This window comes from Diuraphis noxia, unplaced genomic scaffold (genome assembly GCF_037042655.1).
Source record: "Diuraphis noxia isolate RWA-SAM2 unplaced genomic scaffold, SU_Dnox_SAM2 contig0004, whole genome shotgun sequence".
NCBI classification, from domain to species: Eukaryota; Metazoa; Arthropoda; class Insecta; order Hemiptera; family Aphididae; genus Diuraphis; species Diuraphis noxia.
The window spans coordinates 50226169-50239066 of NW_028301714.1; the positions used below are offsets into that span (position 1 = coordinate 50226169).

Sequence of the window (12898 nt, forward strand, 5' to 3'; positions counted from 1 at the left end):
ATATTGCAACGTATATTATTAATGACTCATTAATTAATTGGTTTTATATTGTTTCTGCATAACATAGAAAAATTCTTATTAAACTATATAATCTATACACTAAAGAAGTTATTACAAAACTAAGCATAGTTCCATTTATTAAGTAAATTTCTATAATATTGGATTTGGATATATAAAATAACAAATTAATTAGAAAACAAAAATATAGTAAATAATACTTGTTATACAAATGTATATTATGTTTGCTTTTAAATAGTATATATAATTAATTACATTAATATTTATTTGTTATATTTATGAAAACATACACATTTTAATAGGCTGGTTGTTTTTTCATTTTTTTAAGAACACTAAAGTAACCAAATATATTTAATATAATGCTAAGTATAACTAATATCACCATGTCTGAATATAATTCACTACTTACAAAGCCATATTTACTTAACACTGCTTTTCCGCTATTCAAGCAATTAGTAACATCAATACACGCTACAAAATACACAAACAATATTATTATAAGAAGAAGTTACCTCAAGCTGAATCCTAAATTATCGATTAAATATACTCACGTAAAGATTTAATTTTGCCCCAAAATAAAACTGATGCTGTTTCGCAACCAAGAAAGAATAGCGAAAAGTATCTGAGAGAATATATGTTTTTTGGAATAGACCTAATTTTAAATTAAATGTATTAGCTAACAGCTTTAAGTAAATATTATCAACTGTGAATCAACTTACATATATGATAGATAAGCACCACTGAAAGGCAACGACAGGAAATCATATATTGTAGCAAAAATCATAGTGTTTTCTATGCGATTAAAATATGCTGACAACAAACTTCCTGTAATAACAATAATATATAAATATAATAATTATTGACGCCTTATAAATAACAATATATATATTATTTTTATTTCTACTAGATACTTGTATTGTTATTAATTTATACTTCTTGTTGTACAATTATCAATATATTTTTTTAATTCAAATTCATGTTTGTGCGAAAATATCTTAGCATAACTGTATACAATTTGTAAAATATTTCATTTTTAAATTCCAATTGGTGTTATGTATTATTAAGTACCTATTAATAATTCAAGTATAATTACCATACGAAAAGGCTGCAAGCGCTAATAAATAGAACACCAACAATTGCAATTTACTCCAATTAGCACCAACAATCCAAAACGCAGATACACAGTAAAATACCATTTTTACCACCATCCACAAACCCTATAAGATAAATATTTTTATGATATAGTTATTATGAAATCAGTACTACTTTTATCATATTGCATACCATTATCATCAATTCAGACATGAAATATGCGCTCAATGGATATACTTTGTTGTGAACTTCTCGATGAACAACTGCAAATTTAACTTGGTATATTGAAATAGCAGAATAACTGAAGTGGAACACATAGTTAATGACAAATATGAACCAAAAACCTTGCCAATTTTGTACTGCATTTGTATCGAGCTGCAGATTCGAAAATGGAGCAGAAATAATGATACCTAAAAACTATAAACATAATTAATATTAAAACATAAAATTAAAACACATAGAGCATTTTATCAAATATGTTTTTAAAAAAATGAATATTTGTTAATACCAAATAAAATATAATTGTACAATTGATACTGTAATGTCTAAATAGCCTAATTTATTACAAACATTCTTATAGCCATCTCCGGGGACTTAAAATGCCCACTGCTCACTACATAAATAAAACATTTAGTTTCTGGTCAGGAATTGTTGAGATAAAAAGATCCAACTACCTATTTGTATCTATTTACAAAATGTAAAATTTATAAATAACTAAATGTTTTGTGTTTTCACTTTTATATCGGATAAAAAACATTCCAATTAAATTTTAGCTATGGCAAATATTTATTTTGTGAAAAATAAAGAAATATAGAATTTGTAGTATAAATTATAAATGCCTAATAAAATATTTGAAATAATATTTTTTAATTTATTGATCCATGCAATATCTACTCACGATATAATGATTTTTTAAACCATATAAATAATATTGATTATACTTACAACATTAATAAATAGCAATAAATATATTTATTTTTTTTAATTAGTTTTTTAATGTTAAGTCTCAATTAAAGTGCTTTTTCATAATTATATTTAGTTTGAAATCTCAGGCTAATGGTCAAAACATTAATTTTTCAAATGGTGACATCCTACGGCCATGAGATCTAATTTGAGATTTCGGCTTATATTAAGTTATAACTTATAACCTATAAATACAAGTTTTGAATAAAATCAGACAATGTTTTATCCAAAAAAAAATTTGAGTAAACCTATGAAAAACCCCGTGGTGGTAAGGACAAAGTTTGGTGAGATCTCGTACGAGATGCATATTATAGAAATTACCCAAATAGTTCCCAGTTCCAGTAGATTATTCTTGTAATTTCTTGTAAAGCATTTGATGGATCTATCCAAAATCAAATAGAACTGTGTTGGCCATGTTGGTTTTAGTCTAAACAAAAAAAAAATAAGATCATTATCATTTTTTTTTCTTCTACTTATATATTTAATATAATACTGCTATACTAAATAATTATTTATTATCAATATTTTAAAACACACGACTTAATGGCGTTATAAATATAATATAATTTTGATAAATTGTATAAGTAATAAAATACATTTCAACAAAAAAACACATATTTACTTACGTTTCTAACGTTTCTAAATGTTGAGTATCAAATTTAGTCTGAAAATATTGTAAATATGTACATTATTTGGTTAAGGATATTATTATGTTACACATTTTTTTGTCAAATTATTTAATTCTGTTTACCTGATTATTAAATAAATCATAATTTTGATTCGTTATTTGGTCTGTTGAAGCTAACTTGCACATTTCAATTACATTTTTTTTTACATTTTCATTTTCGGAATTAAGAATAGAAATCACAAAGTCAGCTTCGTTGAACATATCAGGGCATTCATAATTGAACCTAAATCATATAATATACATTTTTATTTATAATTTACTATCGTAATATACAAATTTAATGTATTGGTACTTTTGAAATAACTGACGGACCATGGTGACAGGCCCTTGATATGCTAACAGTCCATTCGATAACAATATTACTTCATCGAATTTTCCGAATACACCAGACGCCGGTTGATGAATGGTGCATATCACAATTTTACCCATTCGTGCGACACCTTTTAAAGTGTTCACAATGTGGGCGGCCGAGTAACTGTCCAGACCTGTTGTTATTTCGTCACAAAATAATATTGGTGGGTCGTTTAATAGTTGAACTGCGAGAGCAATTTTTTTCCGTTCACCTCCAGACAAAAACGATATTCTAGTGTCCAAGAACTTAGCCATGCCCAACATGGAAATTATTTTATCAATATGTTCTTTCAATCCTATTTTGGTTATTTTGCGAGAAACTTTCAATTTCGCCTTGAAATAACAAAATAAACATAGGTAAAAGTTAAGTTGTATAAAATACTACGTATTTCTATTTAATTACCATCAGAGTCAAGTGCTCTAATGCTGTCAACTGATCAAAACTGATATCGTGTTGTGGAACAAAACCAGATATCTTAATCATGACTTCTTCAGATACTGGCTGTCCGTTAAGCAATAATTCTCCATCAAATTGTCCTAAAAAAATAAACAATAATTAACTATAAGGATAAAATCACTTATGTGCTTTACAAACCTTTAGTTCGATGACTGATGGTTGCCATCAATGTAGTTTTTCCTGAACCACTAAATACAAAGGGTTTTTCTATTATAAATAAAAAAATTATATTTGGGTATATTAATACTAATTAATTTAATACCTTGGACCCATAATTCCTAGAAGTTTTCCAGATTGTACGTTTCCACTAACTGAAAACATTTAAAACATCAAATTAGTAAATACGTGATTTGGAAAAATATTATTTTCTTTTGAAATGCAATAAAAACAGAAAATGGGTATTTTCTATACACTCATGGTAAGCAATGAATTACTCAGAAAAATTCTTTAGTTATTGAGCACATATAGTTTTAATTCAACGAGTATTTTTTCTAATAAAAATAATATTATTACTGTTATCAAAGTTATTTTTTTTAATGCCACTATTTAATATTATGTATCCTTATAAATCAATGTAGGTATTACTTACTAAATAAAAAAGCAATTATAACAATTAAAACCATTACTACAGTATGATATCAGAAGACAATATATAATGTTATTTCATACCTATCTAATAAACTCGGCGGATTCCCAGGTTTATGATTAGTTTGAATAGGTACTTCTATTTTTACAAAAAATTAAATTTAAAAAAATTATCAAAATCAGCTATCAAACTATTTCGAAAAATATTGCAAATCCACAGTTAATAGATAATGAGCGGAGATCGATTACACAGAAATACAATAATCTTTAATTTATTTATTAGCTTAAACGTTTAATAGCATACTTAAACATTTACTAGTGAGGAAAAGCACGTCAATCAATTATATCTCTATTTCCCAAACGTAATTTATGGTTCTATAATTTATGGTTCTAAATTCAATATAACTAATCGTTAATCATTAGCTATATCATGTTTACCAATTAAATTAAATACAGTTCAAACTATACTACTATAAAAGTCTTAGACAACAAACACATATTATTAAAACCTAAGATAATTTCTTACTACTTTTTAAAAAACATTAGACAAACGAAAAAAAATTTAAAAAATATCATATTAAGTAGGTATATTAAATTACATTGCTTGTAGTAATATAAAACAAATATAAATTTTGTAACCAAATCTGTTTTTCTAGGGGAAAAGGAGAGACGTAGTCCAACTATCTATAATCCCATGGATCCTTATTAAATATCTTTAAAAATTAGATATTCAACTAAACTTATTTTTTTATTTTACAGAATAATCTTAAAAATATTTTTTATACGTCGTAAAAATGTTACAATACATATTAAATATATACAAAATATTACTCCTTCAATAAGGTATATATATATATATATATTAAAATTTTGATATTTGGGATTTTAAGTATTATATTATTAAGTAACCATTTTTTATTGTATAATTAATTTATTATCATGTTCAATTGTAATTGTTGAGCTATCATATTTTATTACTAGAAGCTAATAAAAACCCCTTTTTTGTATAATTAAATGGAAATTAATAATATCCATTATTTAATTAAAAAATATATTAACCAATACAATTTATTATATACACTACATTTACTGCATTTACATTTATTAATTATTAGTAATAAGCTAATGTTGATACTTTTCCGTTGAATGAATTGTTTTCAATAGGTACGGCTATATTGCTCTTAATTTTTAAATAAAATGCATTTAGAAGTTAAACCCAAATACTATGTACAATATTATTCTATGTTTTATTATTAAATAAAATACTATTTAAACTATTTTCTATCGTCTTCCATAAACCGAGAAAAAATTAATGACCGGCCGGGACCCCGGAACATGCTGTTAAAACCGGGACTATCCGGTCAAAACAGGACGAATGGCAAGCCTAATTTTAAGTATACTGAAAGTCTTAAAGACCATGTTTCAAGTTTCAACTATTAATCAGATAATATATTCAACACTTTGATGTACCTATCTACATTAATATTCGAACGAGTCGTTTTTCAGCTTGTATACCAAGAATAAAAGTCCTGAGCCTGAATAATGGTACGGTTAGATACAAAACTATAAACTATTTTTGTTGACAGTGGTCTGTTTATAGAATACCAAATCAACGTGCAGTATTAATGCGGCATCCAAATTATAGTTGTTTTGACTTTAATTTTGGTATAATTTTATTATCAACAATTGTACTTTTGCTCCCGTAGGTGTAATAGTGTTAATGTAAACAAATAAATTAAACACGATTTCGATTTAATATCATTAATTAGGAAAACAAATCTTTTTTTATACATTTGATCGTTGTTACTTATATGAATAATATAATGTTATTATATGTTATAAAAAAATCTCAACACCTAACTAAAACAACTTATACACACCGAAGTAGAATTATTATTATAATATCTTAATATTTTTCTATATAATATTAAATTATATATAAGTTTTTGTAAAGATTGATTTAATATGTTTATTAGATTTATAAATAGGTACCTAAAAATGACAAATAAAAAATAATTTTTTAATGAAAAATAATATGAGAATTAAACATATTCGTTATAAGCATATTATGGCACTGCATGGTGGACAACCCAACAACGCCAATAAAGTATTGCAAATATTATAGGTACCTACCTACTTTTGAACCTACTCGACAAAAAAATATACATTTTTGTCCTTGGTTGGAGTATATTATATATTTTTTTAATCTATACTCGGCTTTTACATTCTTAAAATAATAATATATTGTTATATACTGTCTTCATATTATATCATTCCAAACATTTTTGAACATATTAAAGACTACGTAAGTATATAACATAACTCCGATACCAGTCAAGAGCTAACATTTCGTATTCACCGTTGTGTAATATTTGCTTGTACGAGATTTTTGATCGCTGGAAAAACTTTTGGGTAATTTGTTTCACATGTACATTAATTTTTTTCCAAGACAACACCAAGTTTCCATGAACGAACTCTTCTTCCGGCGTTCTGTGTCCATCCATACCGTCCCAATCGTTCCACATCTCATTGTATCTCAAATCCAACGTTCTCCTCTAAAAAAAAAAATTTCAAACCGGTATGAATGGTATGATAGATACACGTTTACTATCGATGCCATCGATTAGCATCAATAATGCGAATATGAAATTATTAAAAATAGTGTACATTCGAGTGCAAATGTATTTATTTTTTAAGCTTAAATAGCTTTTTTATATACTGAATAGTGAGAATGCTAACAAAAATAATAAAGGATATAACCTTTATTAAAAAACAGAGATAATTTTATTCTTTAGTTAACTCAAAAAGTAGATAGCTATATTTTGTAAGAAAATGGATTGTGAGCTAAACTATCTCTTAGGTAGGTATCGAATAATGTAATAATAAATTAATAAACACTCACCTGCAACTTCGTGCCGAACATGTTCAATTGCCGTGTAGGTAGATGGTGTAATATTAACACGTCGAATAGAAATCGGAGATGAACTCGCCGCCGGAGCTTCAGCTCAACTGGCGTCTCTGGGGCCTGGGCATTTCTCTATGCTATAACATTTACTCAATATTTTATCCGCACGGCCGGTCATGCCACCACTATTATAGCCTATACATATTTTACGATTAACGTATACTTATATATATATATATATATATATATATAAATGTCGCATAGCTGTGTGTATGGTAAATAATGCAGCATGGTTAATGCTAGCTGTGTATCGTATAGTGTATGCGTTGTGAAACCGGTTTAGAGGTCAATCCAGGAGATAAACTCACTCCGAAACGCGTTTTTGAATAATTATTTTTAATTTACCACACATTTATATATTTTAACTATTTCAACGAGGTGGTTATTATATGGCAATAATTCTGTTCTCGTTATGTCAGTGTTACACGATTAATTTCAGTATCATGACATATTATATATTGTCACATTAACGTTTACCCATATTGTTTTTACTCATGATTTTGCCAACATCGAAGAGACGTTGTTTTTGAAAAAATGAATTGTCTGGACAGTGGAAATATTCGAACTTAGGTAAATTTTTATTACGTTTTCGCTGATGTATCTTTTGCGCTATGCAACTAATGAGATGGTTGAACTGAAGTTTGCCAATTCGCCTATTTTTTTAGAGTATATAATAAATTTAATATGTTATACTATACATTTTTACGCCAGAGGATGTATCACAAATTTAAAAACTATACATATTTATTGCAAATTTAATAAGTAATCTATATGCTACACATCAATAATTATGCCATGAAAAAAGTATAGTAAAAACAAAAACGTGATGTTATCAATGTAGACCTGAACAAATCGAAATTATTCACAATAAAATATATACGTATTATTATTATTATAAGCAATAATAAGGTATAACTAATGCACAAATTTTAAAATTTGATTTTTGATTAGTTTCTTATTGTTATCGCTTTTAGATAGCCAACGCCAAACGCTTAATATGCATCGGTTCGATACTGGTGCAAATAATATATTATACGCGAACACGTACCTATTATTATTTATTCCTCACATTTTATTATTATTATTAAAGTCATATCGTTCGGCGCGATTGATGTTCACGCCAACGCTAGGTACCTCAATATCGTTCGGCGCAATTGATATATACCATTATAACCTTTTTGAATCCCATATATTTTTGATGTTATTCATCCATTTAAACAGCAATGAGTAATGATTACCTCTATTGAAATATTATCCTGTGAGGCTGTGGACGTAATAGTTACAGAGCTATGCATTTAAACAAACTGAACATGGGGTTCAGAATACCCCTAAATACAGTAAAAACTCAAAAAATCTAAGGCTTGAAACTCATTTGTTTTTTTTTTTAAACACCTTATTTAACCGAAATTTGAATAAAACATTATTATCTCTGCATTAAGTATTTAAAGTTGAAATTTATTTCAAATAACACAATAACATTATTTTCCTATTTATTATTTTATTGCGAAATTTGTAATCTAACATTAAAAAAACAGTATTTTTAGTGGGCTTGGGCCAGTGGCGTTTGCCCATCCGGTTTTTACGCCATTAGTTGCAACCTCTGAATCTTTTAGTTCTACTTATGTGCTTACGGCAGTCGATATCCTGTATCATTTCCAATGAAATAACAATTTTGTTATAAAACAAAAGTAACTTGATAAATTCTTTCTTTTTTTTTTTACCTGAAATCCATCAGTCAGTAATTCTCTAATGACTACGTCTCAAAGAGATACACATTTTTGAGAATGGATATACTTATTTTAAACGACATTAGGCACTGATTGTAGGATTTTGCATTACAAAAAAGGTATATTTTACATGTTGTAAATTTGACCGATAACTTGCGTCCCGTTTTGGTGACGCAAGTCAGCTATATAATTACTACTAAAATCACTTAAGTCGATAGTATCGTGTCACTAAAATCGATAGTTCATTGTTCATAAACTATACTATATAATAAATCTCACTATTTGAATTGAATACATGCATTTTTTTTTGTATGCCAAAATGTAAAAAATATCAATTTTATTATTATGACAAAATTTAAAAAATAAGAATTGTAAAATTAAAATTAATAAAACATTAAAAATTAAATTAAAATGTGTTTTTTATTAACTTATTGATATCTATATTTTCGGGACGCAATTAGATTATAAAAAGGTATTACGGGACGCAAATGAATGTAGGGAAAAAAGCCAAATTACAATAATTTAATATATAACAATTAAAATTAAAGTATTAAATTAGGTATTATTTAAAAAATTTTTTACACGTTATTGGTCATATTGTATTTATATATATATATATATAATTATTAATACACAGGTTATATGTTATTATTTATTATTCATAGTAATAAATATATTTTAGATTCTAAATAGCAATGAATGTATTGATTTTATTAAACAAAAAGTTTAAATTAAAAATATATAAATTTATTTATTTCCAGATAGCATGTATTTCATACTGCAACATGTACATTTAAAAAAGAATCACCTAGTACAAAGTAAATACATGATACTTATACATATTTAGGGTGTAAGACATAAATTAATTGATTTCAAGACAATATCCACAAAATATTATATTATTTTTATTCAACGTATATTATAATATTAACAATTTTAAATTAATTAACATATATAACCTGTGTATTAATAATTTTATATATATATATGTATACAATATGACCAATGTTTAACAATTTTGAATAATACTTTAAATATTATTTTTTTGTATATGTAATTATAATGATTTTTTATATATTTGATCAATAATGTGTAAACAATTTTTAAATAATACCTAATTTAATACTTTAATTTTAATTGTTATAGGTATATTTAATTATTGAAATTTGACATTTTTTTCCGTGGCTTATTTTTTCCATGGATTTTTTTTTTGTGGCTTTTTTTCCTTGGATTTTTTTTTTGGCTTTTTTCCGTGGATTTTTTTTCCCTGGCTTTTTTTCTGACTACCGACGCTAATAGAATATGACCCTTTTTGAATCTTTTTTTGCGGGACGCAACTAACCTACTGATAATATTTTCGGACGCAAGTAGTATGCTCCCGCCAGATACAGATGGTTTAATTCCTGAAATACGGACATGAAATTAAATTTATATACATACAATTTTTTCAAACCTGTTTTTTTTTTTACCTATTTGCACCAAATGTACTTGTGTAAGCATTTTACATTAACGACTTGTTTCAATTCATAGATTTATACACGACATATTTTATAAAAACTAATAAGTTTAAATCATAATAAAGTTATTTTTATGTCAATAGATTTTAAACTTTTGTATATCATTGCGTAGAGGTAGCAGATTTAAAACAAGTCTTATTTCAGTTTTATTAAGTTGTACGATGTAGATACCTCCAATATTCAATTCAGTACCCAATTCACGTAACCTTCTCATTAATATACTCAGTCATACAATTTCCAAGTATTTGTAATTTCTTTCCTGTTTGCTTTCCTTCTTGTAAGTTTCCTTACATTAATCCTTCAAAATTTAATAAAATTTAATGCCTGAAATCTGAAGTCTCTATAGAATAAAACATATTAGGAATTAGGATAGGCACCTGTAAATTTTTTATTTAGCTTTGAATGGAAAGATTCATGTTGTCCTATCAATATTTTTTATAAAATCTATCCCAAATTTCGATTGATCCAATTTTAGCAGCAAGGTTTTACGGCCATCAAATCGGTATAAAAATAGTTATCGGTGTCTTTGAATAATAATACAAGCAGTCCAAAAAATAGTTTCAAAAGTTGTCCGATATCTGAAACATTAGCTTTAAATTCATTAGAGACTAACTTTTTAATTTTTCTCTACCATAACTGACACAAATTACCTCTGCAACCTAAAACTCTTGTAACTTGTAGCTATTAATTATGGAGCCATGAATAGATGTTTCAAAATTAACGAAAACCTTGCAAAATAATAGATATTTTGCAACCTTATTTAATGCAAGAATGTAAGTGTTAGTAGTCTTATTCGGGAGTAGACTGAATCGCAGAATACGACAGGAATAAAGTTATTTTTTACCTTGATAAAAATAGAAAATAATAGATAAAATTGGTTAAGACAACTGTCTTCTTGAATTGTTCCAAGTTCGATAATTTATCAACCCTTCAATATAACAAACTATTGCCATTTCATTGTATACACTATAAATATAGTGAAAGTACATACATATATTTTGTATTTTTATACTATCTAATTTCCATTTTGCACCTATTTTTAAAAATTAAAATTTTAACTATTTGACCGGAACACAAACGGGAACCAATTCGACTAAACCTAATAAAATACCATTTTAAACGACAACTAATTCGGGTCAGCTTAATAAAATACTTTTTTTTAAATGGGAACCATTACTATTACTTCCTGAAAAATATCTAGTAGCATTTTACATCGTCCACTTATTATGAGAATATTATATTCAATATTGTCTAAAATCGAAATATAATTTATTATAGAGTGGTAAAAACGGTAGAGCACAACAAGATAGCCGTAGCATTCTACACTTTGTTAGGTGTTTAATAGAATTTTATAGCAGTACGTTTATAAGATGGGTTTAAATTATTTGAAATTCATGAATACTCGCTTCTTAAAAATAGTTAGTACTAGTTTAATTACCATTAAAAAATTAAAATAATTTTTAAAAAATGTTTGACTTCAAGTCTTGGTCAATTAAAAGTCAAAAAATTTTGAAATTAATGAAAAATGTTTTACATCATGACCACAATATTTGTTATAAAAATAAAAATTCAAAAAAAGATGGATTTTTATACACACCCATCGGCACGGATCTATGTGCCATGTTTGTTCTTCAATTTAATTGTATCCACAAGAGTTATTGCAAGCAAAATTTATATTTAAATTGATGCGTTGACATTGGTATAGATGATCATTGCCAGTTAATATTTTGGTCCTCTTAGTCAGATATGGATGATTTTTAATATGCACTTTTTGATTATTAAAAATATGAATTATGGTTAACAAATCTTAAACATTGAAAAAAGTTCATAGGAGGATCTAACCTGTCAATATATATATATATATATATATATAAAACTATGTACAGGATTGGGTAAGATACTCAAAAAAAGTATCATGATACATGATACATGCATTTAGTGTATCAAGATACATTGCAAATGTAGAAAAGATACAGATAAAAGATACATGTATCAAAGATACTTAGATACATGATACTTCTATATTTCCAATCAAATTTTATTAGCTATTAAACTTAAAACTTCTCATACGTAGGTATATCTTTAATTATGCATTTCAGTTAAGTGTTTATCTGTATAACTATAGATACTTATACCGTGTATAGGCTACGGACATATACGGGCACCTTAATTTTATTTTATGTTTTTTAAATTATCTTACTGCTTTACAAGTTATGAAATTGAGTGGTACATTTTTTCGTTATCATTAATTTCAACATGATTGCACCTGGAAAATTTTTCGTGAAAATGCAATCCACTACAAAATTATCTAATTTCAAAAATCAAAATGTCTTGATATTATTAAGTACACATTTTTACAATAAAAGTATCTTATGTATCTTTTTTTTCCAAAAGATACAAGATTTTGGTATAAAATGTATCATGATACATGATACTTGATACTTTAAAATTATGTATCATGATACAAGATACAATTGTATCTTTGATACTGCCCAACCCTCACTATGTAATATTAATATTCTGATTTTAAAGCAT

At 26.2% G+C, this 12898-nt stretch overlaps 1 protein-coding gene across 1 annotated transcript; it reads right to left on the minus strand.

Annotated features, from left to right (window-relative positions):
* Positions 1–120: 120 nt before the first annotated feature.
* Positions 121–7212, minus strand: LOC107170375 (protein scarlet-like). Its single transcript, XM_015520472.2, has 14 exons — positions 7057–7212; positions 6514–6709; positions 3832–3880; positions 3708–3757; positions 3516–3649; positions 3054–3445; positions 2825–2984; positions 2700–2737; positions 2395–2500; positions 1303–1527; positions 1112–1235; positions 738–843; positions 570–670; positions 121–489 (listed from the first exon to the last, which is right to left on the minus strand). The coding sequence occupies exons 1-14, from the start codon at positions 7075–7077 to the stop codon at positions 314–316; spliced, it is 1878 nt and encodes a 625-aa protein (XP_015375958.2). The 5' UTR covers positions 7078–7212; the 3' UTR covers positions 121–313.
* Positions 7213–12898: the final 5686 nt, after the last annotated feature.